At 27.8% G+C, this 27,823-nt stretch overlaps 1 protein-coding gene across 2 annotated transcripts in view; it reads right to left on the reverse strand.

Annotated features, from left to right (window-relative positions):
• LOC119668019 (UPF0687 protein C20orf27 homolog) overlaps positions 1-27,823 on the reverse strand; it is a 70,376-nt gene that overhangs the window by 30,282 nt on the left and 12,271 nt on the right. The window contains exon 1 of one of the 2 annotated variants that reach the window (XM_038077385.1): positions 1,642-1,681. The exons of the other annotated variant lie outside the window; for it this stretch is intronic. Coding sequence (XP_037933313.1) covers positions 1,642-1,666 — 25 coding nt within the window. The 5' untranslated portion in view covers positions 1,667-1,681. Of the gene's footprint in view, positions 1-1,641; positions 1,682-27,823 lie in introns of those variants that run through there. 2 annotated transcript variants of the gene reach the window in all.

The following is a 27,823-nucleotide window of genomic DNA, read 5'->3' on the forward strand; positions in this document are numbered from 1 at the left end:
TTACAACAAAAATATAAAATCGGATTTTTTTGTATTGATTTTGACACACACATAAAGAAATGCAATGCAATTTCGCAATGTTGGTATCAGTTGATATAAGATTTCTTTTATTGTTAGGTCAAGGAATTAAAATTGAGTTCGTACTTTAGCACAAATAATCCAATACATTGTCTTCGATTTTTTCAATGGATTAACAAATTGCTTATAATACAACTAATTCAGAAGTAGAAGCAAATAAGTAGCATCAGATTAATTCGATAAATAACATAGTGATAAACTAGTTTCATTGAGAACTTAAAATCCATTATTTAAGTCCCACCTTTAACATTAGATAGAAAGCGATGAAGGTTCTAAGATACTCGTAATTGCCATGTTCCTGAAGAAACTTAAATTAAGCACTGATTTTGTGGTATTTTGAGGACAAGGATTTTGTAAATAGTATAATAAAGATTAATAACGTATGTTTTTGGTTTTCATTTTTGTAAAAATGCTTTATAAGAAGTTGGCAGAATGCAACCTTCTATATTAGCAAAAAAATTGGTACGCTATATAATAAGAGATTATTTTGAAAAAAAAATTGGATTTATTATAGATATTCTTATTCAATGTAGCAGTCATTCAGATGATTTTTTCTAACATTCTTATAATTTTTCTTATACATCTATTTACTAGAAGGACCTTTTTTTGTTATTTCACTTCCATCTAAAGAACTCTAATTGCAAAATCTTATATGGTTAGCCATCGTTTTTAAAGTTTTAAGTATCTTCCTACATGTTGACTGACCGATTCATGGCTTTAAAAGCCACCAATAATCTGATCACAATATTCGCTATTGATGTTTTTCACTTTACGATAATAGATAAATATTACATATTTGTATAAATAACACGCAGATGCGAAAAACTTTCTAGCCGACTATTGTTTGATTGCTTTGATTGGTTTTTGTCAGTTGCTATTCACTCAACTGACTGTTACTTTATTTTTAGAACCGTGTTTCATCCATATTTACATATCGCACGATTAAAATCTAATTACGCTCGAATATGTTTGAATAGCGCTCAAATTATCACAGCATTGCTACTTTTAATTAATTTTGAGCTAATGTATTTCTCACTTTGCTAGCAACATTGGGATAGCTAAATATTTATATAAAATAAAGTCCACACATTCATCTTAAAGCGAAACGATGTTAGCTATCTTAAATCCAATTTTACTCTTTCGTCATTAAAAAACGACTAGCGCCGTTTGAAGTTATTATTGCTTACATGACCTTATGAAACCACATGACATTGAAGACTGATATTCTTGAGGCAGAGTCCAGGTAAAACTTATTATGAGTTATTTTGACTCAGTTCTACTGAGAAAAAATAAGGTTTCATTTTCAATATGTTGAAAAGATTAAATGTTATTTCACAATAAACATTTTAACTTATCAACTAATGATCGGTATATATTCATTTTTTAAGATTTAAGTTTTCTACCAATGTTATATGCTAGAGATAACGCAAATTCGAATTGTAAGATATATAATACTTGTAATAAACTGACATCTATAAATATTTCACATTAAATAATTAGTTTCCTAAAAACACTTGCAAACTGCAGATAATTAGTTTGATGAAAAAACAAGTATGCAAATACTTAGTCTGTTACTGTTTCGTTTCATTTATGAAAATTGCATCTAAGTTAAGTTTCATTGAAATTAAAATAAATTCATTGTAATAATTTCATACCCATTTCTTTTACAAATAAAATCAGCAAAAACTTAAACTTAAAATAGAGAAAAAAAATTTGTTTTTATGATAATTGATTTGTTTTATGATAAATAATAAAAAAACTACTAGAACCAAAAATTCTTAAGTTTGATTTATATTCAATTATTTATGTTAGGGTCATGTTATAGAGACATTTAACAAATGATCACAGCAATTTTACGCTCTAAAAGGCAAGTTATACAGAGAATCATACCACAATTGTCAATTTCCTACTGTAACTCTAACTACTCTAACTCCAACTCCTACTCTACTCTAACTAGTTGTTGATGTTGATATGCAGATGTCTGAGTTGGGTGATCATCACCTAACTTCTAATTATATCTGTGGCAGTTTAAGTCACACAAAGAATAAGTGAATACGGGGGCTTATAATATGATGGATCTGATGTCTTTGTATCTGCATGTGTCTATCAGATTTGCAGTATTTTGAGTTATGCAGCTTGAGCTCGTTTGGACTTGAAATGTGCTTTCCAGGAGTGCTTGTTGTCAAATGTTATGCCTAGGTATTTGAGAATATCAGCCCATTCTATTTCTTGTTCTTATACCTTTAGTTTTCTGGGTGCTTGGCGGCGCTTCTTGGTACTCTAACTAGTATTATAGTATATCAAATTTATAAAAAGTTATTTTGTGGTATAAAAGGTATTACTGATGATGAATACTTTGCAATACTCGATTACAGCCAAAGTTGTCTGGTCAGCCAAATTTCAATAAATTAAATAAAATTTTTGTTGTTATTTCTTCATTACTTTTCGAACTCCTCTAGATTCTTTTCATGGTAAGACACATGATATTCGACAAAAAAAATTAACATTATTGAATTAATTTATTTATTTCGTATGAATATGTTTACAAATTCTTACAAAAATACATGTATTTTTTTTTAATAGACCCAAATACTAACATTTATTACTGCGAACCACTGTTTTGACCAATGTGGCACCAACGAGGCACAGAAAGCATCGTCATTGTAAATAAAATTTTACGGAAACTTTTCTATCCTCTTCTCAATTTTTTTATTTACAATGAAAACAACAATAATTTGATGTGACCATAACTATCTATATAACATGGCCCCCCTTCACGATATATATTGTATAACATTGCAAAACAAAATCGGAAGTCTATTAAGTAAAATACTAAAAATTAAATGTTGTGATAATTTTTTAGTCTATTGATTACAAAATTATTATAAATAACCAATTCGTAATTTTCTACATGAATTTGAATTTAGCCAATGTAACTATTAAAATAAATATTAAATATTAAAGTAAGCCACAAAATGGATCTAAAAAAACGCTTTAAAGAAGTATACTTTAGTTCAATAATAAAGTTGTATTCGTAAAACAATTCTAATTTGGCGCTACACATGAATGGTCTGTAAAATATGGCTTATTTTCTTTTTGCTAGTGTCCATCCTTGACAAAACTAAGTCAACCAATTAGCAAACTGACAAAACTTTTTTAGTGCAAAAAATCATCTTTCTAACGCCATCTAGCGTATTAGGAAAATGATGGATTACTTTTTACTACACCTAATATATACTACTATATATATTTTTATATATATACTACTCTATATTATATATCTTTCTTACATATCTTTATATATCTATCTACTATATATTTATATATAACATATACTACTATATATATATACTACAATAGATGTCTATATATATTTATTTATATATATACATATTTATAACAACAAGTTTTAGTAGTAGGCCTTCTTAACATGAGTAGAATAGTTAGGTTTGATTGGAGACCTATCGCATCAAATCGCTTATGGAACGTATTGGTTATAGAGACAAACCAGTGTTTCTATACAAACTTTATAATACTAAGAATGAAGAAATATATGTACGGAGTTATTTTGGAACACAACAACCAAAATAGGTACGTAATATGCTTTTATCATTTGTACAACACTTATAATTGTTCAGTGATAATATACTTATTTAAGGAATTTAGTAATTTCAAAACCTTTTAAATGAATTCATACAGTATATATTTTTCCAGATTCTATTGTTAATTATGTGATATAGTTTTTTTATTATTTTTTTCTGTGAAATTTTTTTTGAAAGTAAATATAATACATCCGCATAAGATTAATTTTTTCTTTGATCTTCTTTACTTCGTTCCCTATATAAAAGTGTATTCATCGAAGTGTGTAAAACCCTACTAATTGCATGTACATTAATAATACTCATTAGTTAATTTTTTATACTGTTTTCAACAGATTACCAACCAATTAGCTTATGTAAATAAAGGAATTGTGAAATTTTTGTATATTTCGACAATTAATTAAAATGATAAATTCTATAAACTCAAGGGGAAATGATGAGAGAGCAGATGTTTGCAGATCTTATGAAAAATGTTAATTATGCATAAAAGCAAATAAATAATTAAATTAAAGAGAAGTGTAAAAACTAGAATAAGTGTTTGTAAACAGTTTAAAAAGTATTTATCATTTTTGCTATATATTTATAGAGTTTAACACTCTTAATTGAATAATAACAGCAGTGATACAAAAATTATACGGCACGGACTATACGGACTATACGGACTATCGTGTGTACAGTGAGGTTGTGCTATGAAATTAACGTGTACTTGAAACTCACATGACCCTCCGCAGAAATGTGCACCGCAGATTGCATGACATCGCTCCAACGAGCTACCCATTCGAAACCCCACCAGCCAGGGCTTTTATTGCTTTCATGATAATTATGTGAGCAAATAAAGGGATAAAACAATGAAATTAATTTGGTTAATTTACCAACGCGTTAATTTACTTTGTATCGGAATAAGTAACACAACACGCAACGCAGGCATGTGTGCTAAGTTAATTAGAGCAAAAAGGGATTTGGATCTGAACAAGTTTGCTTTAGCAACTTCGGACTTCGATTGTGTTGTTTATCATAATTTAACAATTATATATGCGTAATAACGTAATGAATGGAATTTCAAGTACAATTAATTGTTATTTTTTTTTATGAAATTTAGAAACTGAATTTGTGGTTTTGAATTAATTAAAACACTATTACAACACATTTATGTACTTTACATTTAAATTATAATATTAGATATCAAACTCTGTTGAGATTTAAGAATTTGGAAAGGAAAAAATGTTTCCATCTTTCAGTAATTTTTATTAATTTATTAACATTATACTAAAGAATTAGTGTAAATGAAAGTATAGCTGTTAATTAAATAAATTAATGATATAATTGGTACAATAGCAAGACAAAAGTTTAAAACTTTTTATACTATTCATATTAGAAGAATGGAATATTAAGTTTGCTATAACGTTTCTGACACAATGAAATTTTACGGATATTCATCTACTTGTTTTTTTCAAAAGATTTTATTTTTTTTTGTAATTTTTATATAAACTAAACTATCAAAACATTATTGTTCAATATTTGATGCCTAAAGAAAGAAAGAAATAAAACGGGGTACTAGCTCCCAGCGGAGCAGAGTACTGCGACCAGATTGATCTCTTGTGCTGCAACTAATCCCAACCGAACAGAAGACATTCCGCTTTTCGAATGAAAGCCAGAATGTCGTCCGTTGAGGACCTCCTAATGTCAGAAGGAGAGACCAGCAATCCTCCCAGTGGCTTCCTCCTTGCCCAGATCAAGGCTGGCCAGTCACAGAGAATGTGACTGGTAGTCTCGTCTGCTTCTAAGCAGAGTCGACACTCCGTCTCTTCGGACAGACCTATTTTATTAATGTGATAACGTAGTCCATGGTGACCCGTTAAATATCCCACCAGCAATCTCAAATCTGATCTGCTAAGGAGGAATGCCTTGCTATAACTATATGGGTAAACCAGATGTTTAGCCTGACGGTTACCTCGATTTGATGCCTAACGCAAATTTAAATTTAAAAATAATATCATAATCACTCGTTTGTTTCAGATAACTTCACTCACTTCACTTCAGATAACACACTTCAGTCAATAGTGGAAAACATACCTATATGTAGAGTTTGCTGTATTAGATGGGTTCATCTGGTAACACTGCAACTTTGCTAAGGAAAATAAGGATTACTTAAACTGAATTTACACGAAAGTTTCTTTTAAAATTTTAACTATCAAAAATTTTTATTTGCATTGAAAGCAACAACAACTAACAGCTCAAATTACAAACAAATCCAATATGAATCCAGTATAATGATAGCACGTGTTTGAAACATCTTTTTTAAAATTGCTTGCCGTAGAGTAGTATACACTAGACGAATAACTGAAGCTCTAGAAGGATTTTTAACAAACAATCGTTATGAGTGATGAGGCGGATTTCATGTTAAAAGGAACCGCAAACACACACAATTTTCGGTTCTACTCCATAGAATATCTTCAATTATTGTAGGAGCAGCTCTTTACCGCCAAAAAGTGACAGTGTGGTGTGGAGTTTGTGCTTATAGGATTATCAGACTGTATTTTTTCGCTGACATCAGTGCCAAAACATCAGTGGCAATCAGGTACGTTACTGGGACATAATAACCAATATTTTGATGCCGAATGGTATGAAGTAATTTTGGTTCACCTTGGTATGAACAGAAAACCTAGTAATTAGACTTCTTTTACATTTATATAAATTTTATATAGTTTTGTTTTACGTATTTTGATGTTGACTATGAAATTTGGAACCTTTTTTATTATTATTTAACTTTATCATATAAACAATTATTAAAATTTAAAGCATTAAACATTTCTATGTAATTTTGTTTATCACGAGACACAAAGACGTGTGATTTAATAATTGAAAGCATATCTAAAATTAAATTAATAATTATGTGTAAATATAAAATTATGAGATCCATGATAAATTTTATAATTTTGAACTGTTAGTGATTTAATCATGTATAATTATTTTAGCACTGTGATAATTTACACATAAAGCAAAACAAAAATATTTATAAAAATAATAGTCAAGAAGCCATTCTTACGTTTATTGATCACAAGTGTTTCAAATATTCGTAGAAATCACATCACGAGAAATAAATTTCAATATGTATATATATATACAAATTTTGTATAAACGTTAGCAGTCAGTAGAACCATAAATAAATTGTAACTTCTTTAACTCTTCATTATAATTAGAGTTTTTAGTACATAGTTGGAATACTTTAAAGACTTTATAAAAAAAAATATATATAAAGTGGAATAACAAAAATATATATCAGATTAAAAGGGAAAACTAAGTCGAATACAATACTTATAGTACCAACTATCGACCTATTGATTTTTTTCAGTCATGGTAAGAATTTATGTTTTTATTATATTAAAACAAAAACCGACTCTATTAGAATTTAAATGAATTTCAAAAAATACTCTCTATAATTGAGAATACAAATAAAATTAATATAAAACAAAATCTATTATAGACCGACAATGAGACTTTTGGAGACAAATTATAATTGTGTCAATTTTTAAAAGATAATGAAAATATGATTTCAGATAAGGACTATAATGCCGAGATACTTGCATTGTTGTAGTTTACAAAAATAAAACTGATAAAGAGGTAGATTAAGATTTCAATAAACTGTATAAAACTAGGTTGTGCAATATATTTTTGTCAAGATATTTTATAGTTAAATAATGTATAAAATTTTGTTACTACTAAGTTGTTTTATTGAAATTATATTTTATGATAGATATTTTATTTTTTGTTTTTTTCACACAATCTATATTAACTTTCTTAGTAGTAGTAAGTTTGGAGACCCGCTTTCATCAATTTAAATGTACTAATCTGATAACTAACAATTTCATCATTAAATGAATTGAAAATAATATGATTATTTTTTTGGTATAAAAACAGCAGCTCATATGTAAAAGCTATAGTCTAGGTATATTTATACCACGTAATTGTTACTTTTATGTTTTACTTATAACTAAGATCAGTTATGGTTGCGGTACTCCGCTCCATTTGGAGCCAGTACCACATCTGTTTTGAATTATATTTATTTAATATTTAATATCTGATTAAATAATATTATAACTTATAATCAGGTTATAAACCAAATTAAATCGGTGTTGTATACGAGTCTTTGAATAGTGGGATTTAATAAAATCATGATTTAATATAAGAAAGAATGTAAAATTAATGGTAATAGATATACATGTTATAATAAAAAGATTAATTGGAAGAATATTTTTAAGTCAACGCAATAGCGGTCCGAAGACTAGACTATGATTGAGCTTCTCAAATTGTTGGATTAAATCATTTTAAAAATGAAAAAAGCGGTATGTAATCTTATTTAGTTAGTTCTTCTAGATCAAAATATTTTCCATTTTAAACATTCTAAAGTCTATATTTTTCCTCTTCTTTTTTGTCATTAACTTCCTGAAGAGCAGCCACAATCTTTAATTTGATTTGAAAGGGGTTGGGTGGGTTTTTGGGGTAAATTATTCTTCTTCAAATCTTTGACAGGGCTTTGGGTTGGCGTCTGCTATGCGGATTTCATTTAAGGACTTATTCAGTGCTATAACTGCTTGTCTGATTCATTACTATTTCTGTTTCTAACTTCATATTCCTTGTTTTGTGCAGTTATAAGCCTCCAAAGGGCTTCGTTGGATAATCCCTATGGCCAAAAAATATTAAAGATTAATGTAAAACATTTATTGATAAAAACTGTTATGCGTTTTTGAATTCGTTTCGTATATTCTGATGTAACCCCATATCGGGGTTACTGGATTAGCAAATAATCCTTAATACATTGGACGTTATTTTTTGATTTACTTGTAATACTAGTAGACCCATTCGAAAATGTTCGATTTTTATATCTTATTTTATTATAAAGTATACATAAAATGTTTCCTCATTTAAGATATCGACTACTAAATATTAACAAAAATCTTTTAATTACAAATTTTTCTTTATAGTTTTAACATAAAAACTATAACTTATAAACAAAATATTACCTGTTTAAAGTGAAACTACATTGAAATGAACATAAAAAAAATTTTATCAATAAAAATCTAAATTTTGGTTATTTGCAAAATATTCGTATCTAAAAATAATTCACAGCTATAAAATTTTTTAGTATTATCGTAAAAGTGATTAATTGCTTGCGAAAATTAAAGGCAATAACCGTATACTTTTTTTTTTGTTTTGAATAACAATTTTTTTATTGATTAAAAGAGCAAATGGTAAATTTAATTTAAATGTAGAGTAAATTTTATCTGAAGAGTTCCTCATTCATTTCAATTCATACAAAAAATATTGAAATGTCAAAATGCCAATCTGTCAACCACATTTCTTCTGCAACAGGTTGTTCCCATCAAAGAAACAAAGAGTATGTATAAATATGCTTATACTCATATTCGATTAAAATGGAACAAGGACTTATATTATTTATCAGTTTATTCAAATTTAGTTTGATATTTATGTTTTAATGTCAATCGCTTGGCAATATGACAATGAAACTATGAAAACTTAAACATTTTTTATTTCTTCGTTTACACTGTCATATTTGGGCAAAGGTCGTATAAGGTTATCATTTTTACATGATATACACTGGTATTTAAAATTCAACTTTTCGATAGTTCCTATTATAACCAAAAACTTATAAGCCTGGCACTTGCATTCCAAACAAATTATATACGAATTATTAACTACGTTAGTTGAATGAAAATTCGAATATTTCTTAAGACCACTGATGATGAGTACTTGGCAATATTCGAATCACTGTTGTATGGGCAGCCAAATTTTAAAAATTTAATTAAAATTTTTGTTGTTGTTTCTTTGTTACTGTTCAAACCTTTCTAGTTTTCTTTTCATCATAGAACACTTCACCTTCGACAACATTTCAAAAGTTTTTAGGTTTATTTACTCAATAGAATTTTTATTTATTTTTTATGAAACATAAATTGTATGAACCGTTTACATTCAATTCGAATTAATTAAAAAATTAAAGGTAAAAATTTTAAAAAGAAATGCATTTCAGAAATATTTTTAATCGAAAAATATTATTACTAAAAAAAATTATTTAAAAAACAGATTAAATGATTACTTTTGATATTATAATTCTCCTATTTTATTTAATAAAAACACTTAGCATATTGTATTTCTTGAAGTGTTTAAAATAGGGTAACTATAATTAAATCAGAAATATTTTATACAATTAAAGAGGATTGCATTTATTAACAATAACCATTTTAAGTATGATTTACAGATATCAAATGATAAAATTTGCCTTTATTGACCAAATCATTCATTCAATTGCAAATTAATTGATATGGCATGATTCTAATTAATTGCAACAATTCACTATGTACAAATTTTTATTGGTACTCGTACAGTACAAGTATCTACGTATGTATTATATAAAGTTATTGGAAACACGGTCGTAGTAATGGGAAATGAAATGGGCCAGACAAACCCTTTTAAGAGTAAGAGTACCAGCGTGCATCACCTCAAACAATGAAGAATGCGAAATGCGAAATGGTAACGGTCAGGCAAACCCTTTTAATATTTAATAAGTCAACTATTTTTGTAAGTGACCTGAGTGATAGTCGTATATTAGTCGTAATAAATTGGAAATTAATATTTTCGAGGAAGGTATGAGTTTAATTAATTATGAGACAGCGGTAAACTAAATGTCATCACTTATGTTGTCAAGTTGAAGAAAAAAAGCAATAAATATTTAATTAAGTTCATAGTTTATTATAAAAATAAACTTATTTACACTATTTTGTTCATATCATTTTAATTGGTAAATATTAAAGAGATTAAAAAGGTCAAATAACTTGTTTACAATACAGACAAAACAGAGAAAATATAGCAATGACATAAATGAAGACATTTACAATGTAAACATAACATTGTTTTTGCATCACAAGATATACTTCTAAAAACACAAAAAAAGAGAACTGAGTAATAAGAAGACACCGTACCCTTTCAATAATAGTCTTTAACCTCATACTTAACAATGTCATTAACAGACGATAGAAGTAGTCAACAAAAATATTGAGAATATTAATAATATGTTAAATTTTAGTAATGCATGAAGTCCAAATACTTTACTATGGATTATATCCGCTTTCAAGCCAATGATGAACTCGATCTAACCGGACTGCCTAAGTATACTGATGGACAATCAGTTGGTAACATAAAGAGAAAAAGCACTTGTGGCAATAAAGCGGTGCGAAATTACCACAATGGAATCATGGAATGAATTGGTAGTTAACATCTTAGTATTTAAAGAAGATACATTAGTAGCAATCCAAAAGCATATTAATATCATATGCAGATACAAAAATCCACTATGGAAATTTGAAGCTTCTAAAATCCAAAATCACGTCAAGCAAACAAAAAATATAATTGTGAAAAACCTTAATTCGAACCGCTCTTACCTCAAACATCTGTTCATATATGAAATCAAGATTTTATAAAAAATTAATAATCATACACAACGAAAACAGGAGTTTAATTCGTTACATCTATGAGATAGAGACTTAATTCAAATTTGTTTAATTTTAGCAAATAATGTAACAGAACTCTCTAGTAAGAATGCCTGATGATAAGAAAATCCTCTTAAAAATAGATGGTTTGTATTTAAAATAAGTGGATATACAACACTGCAGAAAATAGGCGATGGAAAGAATTTGTTGAAGAAGAACTGGATTATGTACAGTATGTATAGTGAAGTGGTACTATTTTTAAAAGAAAGAAGTATTAACTTTCTTCGAAAAATTTTATGGAATTGAAAATTAATCCTAGAACAGAAATGATGTGGATATTAACTGGCGATTGTGAACTAAATAGATATACAAGCAATACAGATGTTATATCAACTCCCAAGTGCAGATTCTAAAAATAAGGAACAGGATCGTTAATACATATAAAGAGAATATGATGCACTGATGCACAGAAGACTAACCGCGATCAAACTAAATGCTAGGCAAATAATTATCTATGGTGAACAGACTTGTATTTAAATTCATATACATATACGTATTGTGAGAACTCTATATCACCTGTTGAGTTTGAAGTGGTAAAATGGTTTTAAAATACAATACTGTTTGTCTCAAATTTTCCTCATTCTAGTTTGGACCATTTCTATTTCTATTTTCGGTAGATTAAATAGACTTTTAGTAGAATAATACCAAGGAAGAAAATTGTTTACACACAATTCAAACAGCTGAGAGAAATAGCTAACAAATTTCTATACAAAAGTTCATTTTAAGTTATTATTACGACACTTGGGACTGACAGCACTATTAATCAAATTTGTACTTATCTGAGAATCACCGAAATAGTTGATTCTCTGCTTAGTTTCATTTTTGTGTACAAATTTTTGTTGTGATCAACTACTAAGCAACTAATCAGTTGCCTGAATACCCCTAATGTATATTAAAATTTGATTAACTATTAAAAGATTTAAAATCAATGTCACAAATTTTTATATTATGTAAATGTTATACACTTTTTTAAATACATTATCTAATTGAGAAACTTTATTTATTTGTATATAAATAATACAATTAATTACTATAGTTACAGGTAAATTACAAGAGGTTAAATGCAAAATGCAACCTTCTAATATAATTACTATTTTAAAATAAATACAAGTTTCAAAACAAATTTCAGTAATTTTAAATAGCTAATAGTTTGTTAATGAACTAGACACATGTCACAAAAAAAATAATAATAATAATAATATGCTGTGAAACATTCCAAAATACTAATATATCTTATACTCTAAGGCAAAGAAAAATCGCATAATGTAAGATTTATTTTTAATTCAAATAAAATATTAAAATAACTTAAAAAAGCTCACACATCTTGGCAGTACGCCCATTTGTGACGTCATTTCACAGACAACAATGTCACATACGATACTTATTTAGCATTGTCATAATTTTTAACAAATAAAACTTTATAAAATCCACATTAAAACAATAAAAATTATCTACTCGAAAATCCACATAAAAAAAAAAAAAAAATAGTGTATATCTTTTTTATTCATGAAGTCAAGTCGATTCAATTCAATTCACGTGTACTTTTGCAATGAAAATAAAATAATAACTTAAAATTAATTGTTCTCCGCAAAATTGTAAAAAATTGTATCTTTACGACGTTTGGATGCAATTGGAGTCAGTTGAAGGGCACCGGCACTTTTGCCATGTGCCATTTATTAACAACAAAAACAAATGTTAAATAATATTTTACAAGCAATTAATTAGTAAAAAATTCGCTTCATATACAAAATACTCATATTTGTTTTGCAGGTACTTAATCTCTTTTATAGCATCATAAAATCAAATAAGCTATTTGCTATATGTAACAAAATCTCTAGCTCCGAGATACATCCGCTCTTGTTGTGAAGATACTAAATTTATCTTTATAACGCTCTACGTATCTATAATTTGCATGTTTATAAGCGTGGCGATTTTAATGCCATTTGTTTGCATCTAAATGTTTTCTGTGCAAAATTGTTAATATTTATTTTGGCATTTATAGCCTTCTGGTATTATGTGATAATCAGATTTTCAATTTGAACAATTTTTTGTTACTTAAATCAACAAATTCTTCGCATTTCTTGCGAATTTCAATTAATTTTCATTGTACAATACACGAAATGCTTGCATTCAAATTTCTCTTTAAGTGTTGTTGAATATTTTTATTTATTTTTTATATTCTTTTATTATTTCAGAAACCTGTGAGTTCTTTTGAAATCATTGTTATCTTTAAATATTTTCATGTGACATTTGGAATTATGATAAACTGCTTTTATAATAAACACTATTATATTATATTATATCATGCCATTGCAAGACATAGATCGCCTTTGTGCCGTTAAAAAAATGTATACTATATATTATTATCATTTATGTACAATGCATTGGGTGTGTAATCAGCTGCCTTTGGGTAGAAAGAATTTTTCTTGAATATATAGCATTAATATTATTTTTAGATTGGAAATGATGACGACAATTCTTCTAGTTGGTAATAATAAATTCTTAAAATTTATTATTTTGAGTCTATGATTAATACTATATTGTATAACAAGCACCGATTTCAGATTATAATTTTGTATTGTTTGCGCTTTCAATAACATTGAAATCAGCAATTTTTTCTTGTTTGAATAGGCCTATACCAGTGGTTCCCAACCGGTGGTCCGCGAGATGAATAAAAAATGATCCGTGTTTCAAATCCACTAAGACCTCACTTATTAGAAAATAAACACAAAAAATTTTCTACTAATTATATACATATTTCATAGCCTATTTAATGTACCTATGTACTAATACATTTCATTATACATTTATACCAGAGATGCATAGAGCATATTAAAATAATCACACAGTTTATTAGTCTTAAATTTTGTGGTTCCTACTAAAAATTATTACAGTGGTTAAAAAAGCTTGCGAATCACTAGTCTATACTGTACTACAATCCAAAAATTATACTAATTATATGTTTTCAGATATCTCAGTTATAGACTCTTGCGCTGTAATTTTTTCCACACATTACTTTTAAAACCTTGAGGTCACATAATTTTTTCGATGATTCTATCTACAATTAAGTAGTAGAAAAAACATTATCGGTTTTGTCGAAATCTCGAATTGATTTTAATTCCTTCGAATTTTATTTAGCAATACAATTTACTAATACAATTCAAATACAATGAATAAACCAAGAAAAATATCTGAGATCACCGTTAAAAAATATATAATTTTGATAAATTTATTATCTATTAGTTAAACTAAACTATTAATCACTCTCAAGATGTATGAATAACAACTCAATAAATATGTAGAATCACTAATTAACCTATAAAATTTTAATAACCCATGATATTAGTACAAATATTTTGAACCATCAAGATGGGATACAATGTATCTAACAATCTATCACACCTCTTTATTTATTAGTTAATATTATATAGTCAAATCTGTTCTGATATAACAAACTATTTAATATAGTTATGTTAATATAATAAACTTGAATATGACAGAAATTGGCAATATTATATACATTACATTATATATAGGGATATAATTATATATATTTCTGTGTCAAGAAATATACTAATATCCTTTGCTTAATAGATAAACATCCACAGAGGCTTTAAATTCGAACTTTGCACCTGGGCTAAGGAAAGAAAAAGAATTATCAAGCGCTCATCTATTGAGTAAATGTTCAGTCTTGACCAGATGCTGAAATTCTTGAAAAATTCTTTTTGAAGATAAGAAAGCGCTATCAGCACAGTTAGATACCGGATAAGTCATCAAATTTAAAAAAAAAAATTGATTAAAGTGATATAGGTCGCTCTCGGATCAGGGATCCTGTATCTTAAAAAAATTCTCTAAAAAACAAATCATTAGTTAAACGGGCGTCTTGAAATAAAAGCTGTAGAGTAAATCACTGAACCCATAGGCGGTCTACGTGGAGTCTATCGAGGGTAAGGGTAATGCGTTAAACCAAATGCTGCAATATTAATAATAATATTTCTAAAATTTATCTTCTTCTTCTTCTTCTTGAGTTAGTGCTATTACGCACTTTTACTCTATAATGGCTGGGTTTCTTACATATTGAACTTTTTTCTGTTTACAATCTAGTTTGTTATGGAAAGTTTCGTTGATACCGTAAATTACAAATGATTACTTAGTTCAAAAAAAAAAAAATAAAGTTCTCGAACCTGCTGATATCATTTAATAAATCAAAATTAAAACAAAGTTTTCACTAAAAATCCAATTAAAACAATAACAAATATAATAATTTGACCCAATTTTTTTTAAAAATACCTGCTCAATGCTTTCGGGGCACAAAAAAAAACATTAAGCAGTGCTGGATAATGCATTTTTAAAGCAACATTCAACCAAATTTTCCTTATGCACTACTTGACACAGCATAAATTACACATGAAACGCGAACGTGATAAATTTATTTAAAAAATTGAAAAAAAATGTTTAAAAAACTATTTGTTTATTTATTCTGTTTACATGCACTTTAAATAAAGTAAGTATTTTTAAAGGTTTCGGATGTTAAATATCCGCTCAATACAAATATGTACATTGTGCTGTATTTTATTTACAAAGTAAATATCCGAATCCAATTAATATTAAAATATATGTATGTACAGGAAATTATTAATAAAATCAAACACGTGCTGTAGTCGTTTTGGGTGGTTCAAAAATGGCGACGATATCTTGCTCAATACTAGTAAAATATTATTAAAAGATTACTTAATAAAATAACCGCTACTATTCGGATGTTAGGTTCTCTTTGAAAATTCCTGTAAGTTTTTCGGTTATATGTTACTGTTCTCCAATTTCCCGTTCACAGCAGTTTCTGTATCGCTTGTTATTGATCTTCAGTTCCAACTTCTATTGTACGTTATTTATCCAACGCAGATTTGATAGTCCGCCCCTTCTTCTTTTCTTTTTTAGGAACATATTTGCATGATTTTTGTGGCTTGTTTTGATTACGATTGTTTTCTCTCCCAGCTATAATTCATATTCATTTTAGAATATAATTTAGAATATAATAATATAATAAGAATAATATGTTCCGCTTAAAAATATCTTATTTGTGCTCATAGTATATTTAAGCGTCAGGATTCGAATGGGATTGCCTCTCTATTTTAAGACTACATGGATATCAAAAGATTTAGAATCATAGATATTTATAAAATGCTGCCAGTCGCTGTAGCTGATATTATATTTATGAGCTTTTGCGATATAGAAAAGTAAGACTTCATAGTAAGACCCCACTTTTTGAAACAAACGTTTGTTTAAAATTAATAATGGAGAACTTAACTGTATTCGTTTGTTTTTTAAAATAATTTATTTGCCTGATCGTATAAATATGATAAGCTGTTGATTTACCTGACGTGAATCATATTTACTAATTGTCCTAGAAATGTACACTTTATTTTTGGCAGAGGATATAAATAGGCTGAAATCATTCAATATCCGATATAATTTTTAAAGTTATGTGAATGTTTCAATACCATGAACCATATATTTGAAATTTTTATACTTATGAAAAATATGGAACAGTTTGTAACTAAAATGTTGACCCAAATATTATCATCCTAATCTATTATAAACTTTGTTTTATAAGTTTTTTTCTGTTCTTTAAAGCCTACAAAAGTTGAATAAATCTAAAAGACATCTGATCTTTTACATAAAAGAAAAATTAATAATTGTTATTTAAAACAAAAAAAAAATTATCAAAAATATTATTTAAATTATTTTTGCATACAAAGTAATAATGTCATTTGCGCTGGTAATACACTCTTTAAATTATTTTTAATATACTTCTGCAAAATATTACGAAATCATCAAATATATGTATTTAAACTAGAACGTTTAATAATTATATACACTGACACCATTTTCATGTAGCCAAAAATAAAGATACATAACAAAATTCTTTGAAAAAGTAGGACAGTTCACAAGCCAGATGACACTTAGAATAAATGATTTAAATCACATTGCATTCTATGAAAAAAGAGTCTAGCAGAGAGTATTGGAGTTAATACCTTACACAATTGGATAAACTAAATGATACAAGCGGTAGTCATGCATGGAGTGGTGGATGACGGAAAAAAAAGGTAGACAGACTTACTACATAGAGTATGGAAATATAGTATATCTGGACCAGTTCAAGGGGAAGATATTGATAAGATACACTAAAATCATGCTCTAGACTGACTTACACAAGATGACATATTAAACGTTTAATGGAAAAATAAATAGACAATCGAAAAGACAGCAGTCAGACTTACTACACACAAAATAAATATAGGAATATAACATATCTAACCCTGTTCAAGAAAAAAATATTGATAGAAGACACTATATTCATAAGCTGCACTAACTTACTATGCTTGGTGAGGCACACAATATTAATGAGTATCAGAAAAGACAAATAGAAAATACTCAAAAGTGAAGTTTTGGAAACAAGCATCAGAGGATGGCTTGTGTCGATGCAATTAAAAGTGACTTGATACATTGCGGGTATACAACTAGAAACCAACAACAAGAAATAGAGATGAACGAGTTTTACGCGTACTCAAAAAATGTAGGCCAATAATAAACTGTCAAGCCGTAGAAGAAACTTTAATGATTTACCACAAAATAGTATACCTTTACTAGACATATTAAAATCACACGATATTGGTTGGTTGGTTGGTCGCCGATTTGATACCACATTTCGTGAAAGAATCCCTAATATGTTATAGAAGAATATAGCCTAAATACATCCCGTCGAATTTCCGATGAAAAGTCTGATAAACTGTGAAAGAAGTATCTTCCTAAAAACCTATTTCTTATGGACGTCAAAGCCGAGCATTCACAGAGAAAGTATTTTATGGTTTCTTTTTCCTGCAGGTTTCCACAACTTTTGCGGCGAATTATAAGAACTATAAGAAATGTGCAGTTTCTCTGTATGGATTCATTTCTGAAAGACTTAATTTGAAAAAGCTGTTTAAGAAAATAGCGTAATATAAAAAATTATTACAGATATAGCATAGAACTAAATGCTTACAATAAACAAAATGTGTTTTGGAGATTTAAAATTGCTTTATATAATTTGAGATTATAATCTGAATATAATCTGTGTAATTTATAGTACAAGTGTACTATAACTGGGACAGATATTCACACAAATTTTAAAATTATTTCTGCATATAAACAGATAAAAACAATTATCTTGTAATTTCATAGTAGGAAAATGAAATATATATATTATTTTTTTTATCTTTTTCTTAATTTTAATATAATATAGAATTTCAAAAAAAAAACACGATAAAAAAAATAATCTGCTTTTTGCTTATAAATTTAAAATTTATAAATAAATCTTTATATATGTATATTTAAATGTATACAATAATATATATTTCTTAATTGGCAAATACCAGAGAAAGAGTAAAAGGGCTTTGAACTTGTAGTTTGGTTCCACAAAGTTAATTGGTCACTCACACAACAATTTTATACTCACAATACACAAATTTTAATGAATGATTAATGGAGAACGACATATTTTTAAAAAATCTATTAATAACTTTGGCTACAATTTAAAAAACAAGAAAAAATATATATTCTCTAAGAATTCGGTCAGATAATACATAATCACTTATATTTTATAAGGAACTACAGTAATTAAAATCAATTGTTTCATTTAAAGAGAGAATAACCATATTATTTTCATATTTCGGCTAATAAAAAGTAATTAATCGTTCGAATTATCCAAAAATATTTTAAGTTTAATAAACATACAATAGTTTTGAATAATAATTCAAGACAATGAATTTGAATAACAGTAACTACAAGATACAAAGGGTCAATATTTTCCAGGTACTTATCTAAAAACAAGTACATCCTTCTGAAATAGGAAATAATCTATCGATATCCATAAAGACTATCACCCTATAGACGGGTGACTATTGGTTAGGACACCAAGGAATATTGAATATTCCTTTCAAGAACTCTTTATTTATAAAAAGTCGTTTTGCTATATTCTACCTTATGTGTGACGAAAGCACTTACTTTTACAAAATCTTCTCTTAAAAAGCATTTGGGACTTATCAGTTCAAAATGGTTTTTAACCCTTTGAATTTTATATAGCAACACATTTGGTTAGCAGTTATCCAAGCATAATCCAAGCTAGATAATGTATCCAAGTTATAAATGACTACAGAAACTAAATAATAATCGGCGTATAAGTTATTAACTAAAATTTGATAGCAGATTACTCACTCACATATCTGCTATAATCTCTTATTGGCACATTCGATGTTTTTAAATTTCATTTGATAGCTTTAATTTTTATTGTTGCTAATAATTTTTTAGTGATTAAAAATTCTGAAAAAATGTTTTGTAGGGAATTAATTGGGTCAGGTTTTTGACAGAAAAACTACAGCCATCACTATTGTTTATAGGCGTTTGATCTGCGGCAATGATGCTATAACGAAAACGTAGTATTTTGAGTGGTTTCAATACTCTAAATGCGGTGATTTGACGTCCAAAACAAATAGCAAAAATATTTCAAAATTAAATATTGGAAGCAAACTTTACCAAGATTTATGTTGAACTCAAGAAAAACTTGCAGTACTATTCTAAGATAATTGATAAAAAAGCAAGGAAATTGATTGGTACACGACTTAAAACTGGCAAACATCGAATACGGATTTTGCAAGTCTGAAATGACGATTAAAGTTTATAGAAAAATATTATTTTTGCATCAAATTGTTACTGTAATTGAAAAATGACCCAATTTTAGTAATTCCAAGCCAAAAAATTCGTATATTAGACATAGCCAATAGCCTCTGAATAAGTTTTCATTTTTTGACAAAAATTATACACAGACCTTTCCAAACATTCATATGAAATACACAAACGACATGCTAACAGACTTTAGAATAGACCCAATCAAAAAATACATAAGCGACAGAGCCCTGAAGTTATATGCGAAAACTGACAGGCTATCCTACTTAGCACTATCTAATCTTAGAGTAATCACTCTCCGAACGGGGAATACGCTGATCTTAGATCAATCACTGAATTATCATGAAGCTTATAAGGAATATGTTACATAAATTAGTCAATGAGATGGGTGGGACACTGTAGTACCCCCAGTTTTCAAAGAGTAAAAGTGCCCAGTTGCGTTGACTCGAAAAAAGGATCAACATACTAACCAAATGTGAATAAAATTATAAAATTTCTTTTAAAATTCTGTTTATTAATAAAAGTTTTTAATTATGCAATCAGTGCGATAATATCAGTTATTTTTTTACAAGTATCCTGTTATATCCTGCAATGCACAAGAATATTTAAGCAATATTTTTTTATTATTTTCTTAGTCAATGCACTGGAAATATTTCTAAAAAAATAAATATATTTTTTAAGTAATATAAAAATGAATAAAAAAAAAGTAAAAATATTTCGAGACAAATAAGGTATCAATATAATATTTGCCAATAATCAGAAATGAAAATTATTTACTGAAAATATAATAGTAAATAATACATAAAAAATATATATTTAAAGTAAATAACAAATATTACATAGAGGAAGGATGCTATTTTTTATTATTACCGAAGTTTTTATGTACGACTGCATATAATTTGAAGTGAACCCATTTGTATTTCCATGGTATCGATTTCAACAGCTTTCACGTCGTAGATACAGAATTGGAAAATTACCAAGTTTATTTCTTTAACTCAACTACAACGAATATTAAATTTGAATGCAATTGTCATTAAAGAAAATAAATAGAAAATAGCTAGAAAATAGAGGAAAACTTGAATGTAACCAAAAATAATTTTTAATGAATGTCAAATTGCGTTAGTTTTGTGCACAATTTAACAAATAATTTTATTGATAATAGTTCTAGTTTTATGCAACTCTGATTAAGATAATAATCGTATATTTGGATAATAACATAAATACAATGTTAAAAAGTTTATCATTTAAAAGTTTAGAAAGAAATTTTATATAAAATAATTCTTGATTATAATTACAAAGACAACAGAAGACTCAGCCGTCCATGCTACTCAACAAAGGGACAAATTGAAGCGGAGTCTGGACTTTATGGAAAAAGCTGAAATCAAACTAAGCGATTGGCATACGATAGAGTTCAATGGAAATTATTTGTTGCGGACATATACCCCTTGAAGGTCAAAAACTAGATAAGGCACACAACACTGAAGCTATATGCGAAAATCGACGTGCTGCCCTACTTAGCACTATCTAATCTCAAAGTAATCACTAACCGCGCGTTGCGGTACGCAGATCTTAGATCAGTCATTGAATAATCACGAATCTTATGAGGAATACTCAAATAAGTCAGTAAGATGGATGGGACTCTTCAGAAACCCCTCAGCTATCAAAGAGTAAAAGTGTTTAGATGCACTAACTCGGAAAAGGCTTAACATAATAATATGTCAATGTCATTTAAACGTCACTGTCACAAAACAGATTGACAAAAAACACAAGTTTATAAAAAAATTGAAGCATTGATTTTTGAACTAATAATTCTAACTAAAAGAACTAACAGTTCGAAAGTATGTTGGGTAGTTTCAATACTTTAAAAGATTTTAACATCTAAAATAGAGAGTGATCTGGAAATGCCAAAAAAAAAATCGAAATATTCAAATACTCCAAAATTTCGTATAACTGGTTGTGAAAAACGGAACATTAAACTATACAAATCACCAAGAAGTTTGCATACTATTTGAAGCTCTAATATATTTCAAATTAAGAGCAGTCAATATAAATTGTATTTAATGATTTGAGAAATACGAAAAATACGCCTTAATTGGATTCTTATTTATAACCTCATCAGACTAAGCAATAATTGACCTCAGATCTGCATACCTCCCCGAGGAGCCCGTAACCATTCCGAGCTTCGATAACGCGCTGTTGGTAAATCTGCCAGTTTTCGTAAATAATTTCAGGACTCTATTCTTCATGTACTTTTTGATCGGATCAGTCTTGAAGTCCCTGAGTATGTCATTCATCCTAATGTGCCATGAGACATTGAAAAGTCTTCTCAGCACCTGACTTTCTGCTATTTCTAGCTGGCGAATAGTAGTATTTGAGACTTTGCTAAACGCTATACATCCATATAGGAGTGACGGACGAATTATTTGGTTATATTTATTTTATTTCAATTTCTATTATTGATATAAATTAAAAATATAAATACAAGTATAAAAATATTATTGTTTACAAATCAATTTTAAAAGAATGTTTACAGAAAAACATTTTTAATTATATCTACTTTATCTGACATAAATAATATAATTTATATATGAGAAAATATAATAAAAAATGATTAAATTAGCAAATATATTCAGCAAATTGAAAATATTAAAAATTTTTAATTTTATTTTTGTTAACACGGAATATAGCAATTATTTTTTCTACGTTACTAATTACTACTAATTTTGTGTTTCAAATTTAATAAGCAATTTTCTAATACTTTTTCAAATAAGCTAAACAAACAAATAAGTATAGATAAAATAAAAATTTGTAAATAAACAAACTAACAGGTACGAAGATAAATATTCTTTACAAATCCGACTGACAGTAATCACGCGCCCCCGTTGACACCAAAGCCAAGGCAATATTTCAGTCGAATTTGCCACGAAATGCCACGAAATATCGCATTTGTACATCAAAGTTGTGTAATCAAATTTTTGTGTAGATACATTGTAAGAAGATAAGATTACATTGAACCCATCGTAAAAGGCTTAAGTGGATGAAACACACAACATTTGAAATAAAAAGAAAATTTATGCATATTTCCGTATTGATTAAACGAAAATTAATCAAATGCTAAGCAACATCAAAATTTAATTTCCAATTTATCCATAGTGGTTGGTAGCTTAGTGAAAGCATTTCATCAAAAGTTGTTTAGCGAAATGTAACTACAGGGAATTGTATTATTTGTTTGCTTGTTGGCTTCCAATGAGCTACATAGCTTGACACTCAGTATCTATTCAATCTACAATATTGTTTTTGATGATTATCTAAATCTAATTTTACTTGTAAGTATATTCTTGCAGCTTTTCCAATACACAGAATATTACATATATACAGATACATTCATCAAAGTATCTGTAGTACTTGTGTTATTTGCTGAAATAGACAAAAAATGTTATGGCAAGTGTATTTGAATGGCTTGCAGATGGCTGCAAATTCATTATGAAAATAATATTAATATCTAATTTCATACTTCAAATATAATCTGTGCACTGACTATGATTAATGAAGTAAATAGTAATGTTAGTACTAAAAAATTATTAATTGGTCTTAATTATATTTATAATTATAATTTTGACAGCAGTTGAAATAGAGATTATAGTTTATAGTAAATTGTTAATGACAACGATATATTTATAAACATCAACATAATTAATGGATAGTAATAATTAATTGCAACAATGAAAATTTTCAAAATGTCAATAATAAAAATAATGAAACATCCATATACTTAGATTATTATTTTCATTATAATGACGCCTAAAACTACAAATAAATTGTTCTTTTGTCATATGATCACGACAAAAATATTGATAATTTAATTTTAATTACTATTTTGTCAGATTATTTTATTTATATACTATAATAAAATTAGTTTAAAATTTTTACAACCCATCGTTCATATTTTTTTCAATAAATTTTAAAATTTTTTGTTGCTATTATATCATAAAAACTCCTAAGAGAATAATAATACCTAAATAATATTCAAATTAAAACAGTTGAGTATCTGCTTAACTAAACAATAGTATGTATTAATACTCTGCACATATATTTGGGAATACCGCAAAATTATATTTTTATCAGTAAAACCCAAAAAAGTTAACATTCCTTTATATTCAAAAATTAAATTTTTTTTTAATAATTTTCATATTTATTTTTTAATAAACTAGGGGGTTCTGTCCCCTGTGAGCTTCGTTTACCAATACCCGTTCAGACGTACTCTTTCATACTCAACAATATGTATTTATGTTACTTTTAACATTTTCTATATAAAAAAATATAGAGAATTTTAGCTCTAAAAAATAAATTCATCATAAAAGGGGTTGCTGTCAATTAAAGTGTTTTTTTTTTGACATGTCAGCAGAATGTTTAAACTGAAAGTATAAACAAGAGTTAAAACATCAAAAATAACGTCAGACGACAGAAAAGCCGGAATTTACTGAAATCGAAATTTTGTGGAAAAAACATCAAGACTTGAAGAGATTTTGTGAGTCTCACTTCTCAATGGAGTTATACCATAACATTGCTTTAAGATATTTCGTCGTAATATGATTAGATTAAGTCAGCCTTGTAGACCAAATCATACATTACTTTACTTTCTTTATAATGACTCGTTGTAGTATAATGGATAAGACATAAGACACTGTCCGTACGCCACACCAAAAAAATTATCTTGAAGGTAAAAGTCCCAAATATCTAGCAAGTGCGACGTTTTCATGAATGAATCCAACCCGACAAATATATGAATTTGGCTATGTAGCTAATTTGAAAGGAGGACAGTTCTGTCATGCTAGTTCTGACAAAAAATTTCAAAGATATTTTATCTTCTGTTAACCAAGGATGCGCACTGAAGCATAAAGTTGAGTACATTTGTCTTCTCAACCATACAGCCACACCAATAGTGTTTAGACCAACTCTTATTGCATACGTACCTAATACGGTATACCTTATATATCAATACCGTAGTACTAATAAAAGGGAGGTTAAAGTTTTTATTAAAAGTTATTTAATGCTTTCCTTTTCCTTATCTATTATTATTATTATTATGAACTAAAAGATCTATTGTGCGCTTTAGTCGGGTTAGAGTGTTTCTCGAAGTCCGATATCTTCAATGAAAGTCAGTATAGGGCCTATGTTTCCTAATATTAAATCCCTATATTCTATGAAATACCCTTCTATATATTCCTTCCGCTTGTGCATCAGTGCCGGGCACTCCTCCAGTATATGGTATGCGGGGTCTCCCTTTTCTCTACAGTATCTGCAGTCTGAGTTGGATTGGTTCCTGACTTTGTTAGGTGATTTCCTTACAAGCGTAAACACAAATATCAAATATCTGGGTTCATAAAGTGATGTTTGCTTACTGTTGTAGAAAAGTAGTTGATTTTAGGTAATGTTTTTAACCTTGAACCGTCTACTGGCTTTACAAGTCCGTTATTATTGTCTTTTGGAGCTAAGTCTTTGTGAAAAATAATTACGTTTTGTCACTAGCTTAAGTTAGAACGATCGTCGTAGTACAAATTACTAGAACTCTTTTCTTGTCACTTAATTAGTTGCACTGAACTTAGTTTATAGCAACTATACTTGACTATACTTGATACTTGACTTGCCATCCTCTTTTTCCATTCACGCTGTATGAACTCTGCCTGTTTATACTTAAATTTCGTTTAGGGGTTCGGCTCTCTCATTCTAAGCAGAGCCTAACGGATACTAAATAAAGTGCTCCCTTCTAACATGGCTGAAATCTACACTGACGTCTTTAAATTAAAGAACAGAATTGGCAGCCGAAACTTTTTAAACAAATTGAATGTTAGCAATTTGTTGCTTCTATTTTGAATAACTTATGTATAGTTATTGTTGTGTGTTATATATATTAAAATAATGCACATGTATTCGTGACTTCTTACTGTTTCAAAAAAGCACTAAGATTAATTTTGGAGGTCAGCAAAAATTATATTATTCGCAAGCTTTATAAAATTTGCAAAATTGTTGGATCAAATCGATATATCTTATAAAGAGCCATATTTAGTTTTAAATATGATGTATCTTAAAATGATTTTTTAAACAACTATTTGACTATTTGCTCTCGTATTGGATCTGTATTAGTACTTTGGTAATAAACTCTTAATTAATTTCATGTTATCTGAATATCATAATTGTTAAATATTTGCTTTAATATCATATAACCAAAATAAATTTATGTTTTTTTAGAGATAATATATTATATAATATATTTTTTTTTTTATAAATATACAACTTGGCGAAGATACAAGTTAAAAGTAAACACATAGAGTCTATGAACTAAAATTTTATTTCACTGTTTTTATTAAAATTTATGTATCTATTTATTATCTTCTTAATTGTTTCTAAATACATATTTAAATTGTTATTTATTAAAATAGCTTTTATTAAATAATAAATTCATTTTTTTAATGCTTCTAATACTTAAATAAATACCTATTTGGAGTTTTTCTTTTACGTAGTCATAGAAATAATTTGAAAATTTTTGAACCAAAATATACTTAATTTTTTTGTAGCTGTTTTACTCGTAAATTGTTTTTATGATGTTTGGAAGGAAAATGCATAACTGACAAACTTAACATGAATTTATGATTGTTAAATTACACAATTCACTCTGTGCTTCGAGATATTTAAATTTTCCAAGGATTTTATGCTCTTAAATGTCTTACAAACACAAGCCTCAAACCATTTCCTTGGGACGACTTCGTCGTCGTAGAGTAACTCGATGCCAGACATACTTGAATTTTAAGTAAAATTAAATTCTTCCTTTTGTTTTTGCAGTTTTATACACCAAGAGTAGGAAGACGAGAGAAATGTTTTCTGTCGGATAATGACTTGTAGATTGTAGATGATTTTAGAGACAGTTGAAAACATTAACTGGTGCCACATTTTATGTGTACGACGCAGCACTACAAATGATCTAATAATGAAGCAAAGACAAGGCAAGATATTTTCATGGAAATATGCTATCCTCAAAATAATTTCTTGTGATTATAAGGATTTCATATTTAAATTATGCATAGATTTAAAGTCCGCGCCAAAATCTTGAATACACTCGCAAGTATTTCAATTTTTACAAATTCGCTCATATTTTGTTATTGACGTTATTTGCATTTGCCACAAATGTGTTTTGCTGATTAAAATAATTTAAATTTACTTAACGAAGGTGCAATGCAAATGTTGCACGGAATCCGATTAAATAAAGAAAACAGATGAAAACCGCAGATATATTATATTGCTACCTCCTCCATATGGTTAATGGTTAAGGTCACTACACCTTTCTAAAATGCATGCAGGAAAAATTTGTTTAAAAAGAAGAGAATGAGTAGATAAAAAATAAACAAACATAAAATAAATAGAAAATACTTAAAATTCTTTTCAACTTTAACTTTAAAATAATGCATCTGGAACACTGAAATCTATGTGTGCTGAATAAAGTTTATGCCTGTGCATTTGCATAACTAAGTACGTTAAAAAGCAACCATTCTCATAAGATTTGCTCACTAGTACAATTTTTAAAATATAAAAATAATTTTCTACTAAAAACTTTAAACCTTAGTTTTACAAACACATATTATTTGTCGAATAACAGAAATTTTAATCTATCTTGAATTTTACGTGATTTTTGTCTTACATTCAAGGCATATACCTGAGCTGAAATATTAATTTCCTTGGCGGATTTGCACATTCTAACAATACGAGTAGATGCATTGTAAAAACAATTTTCACATATTTATACATACTATATATATATATATATATATATATAAGTATGTAGTATACTTCCATATGAACTTAGTAGGTTTC

This window comes from Teleopsis dalmanni, chromosome 1 (genome assembly GCF_002237135.1).
Source record: "Teleopsis dalmanni isolate 2A chromosome 1, ASM223713v2, whole genome shotgun sequence".
Lineage (NCBI taxonomy): Eukaryota > Metazoa > Arthropoda > Insecta > Diptera > Diopsidae > Teleopsis > Teleopsis dalmanni.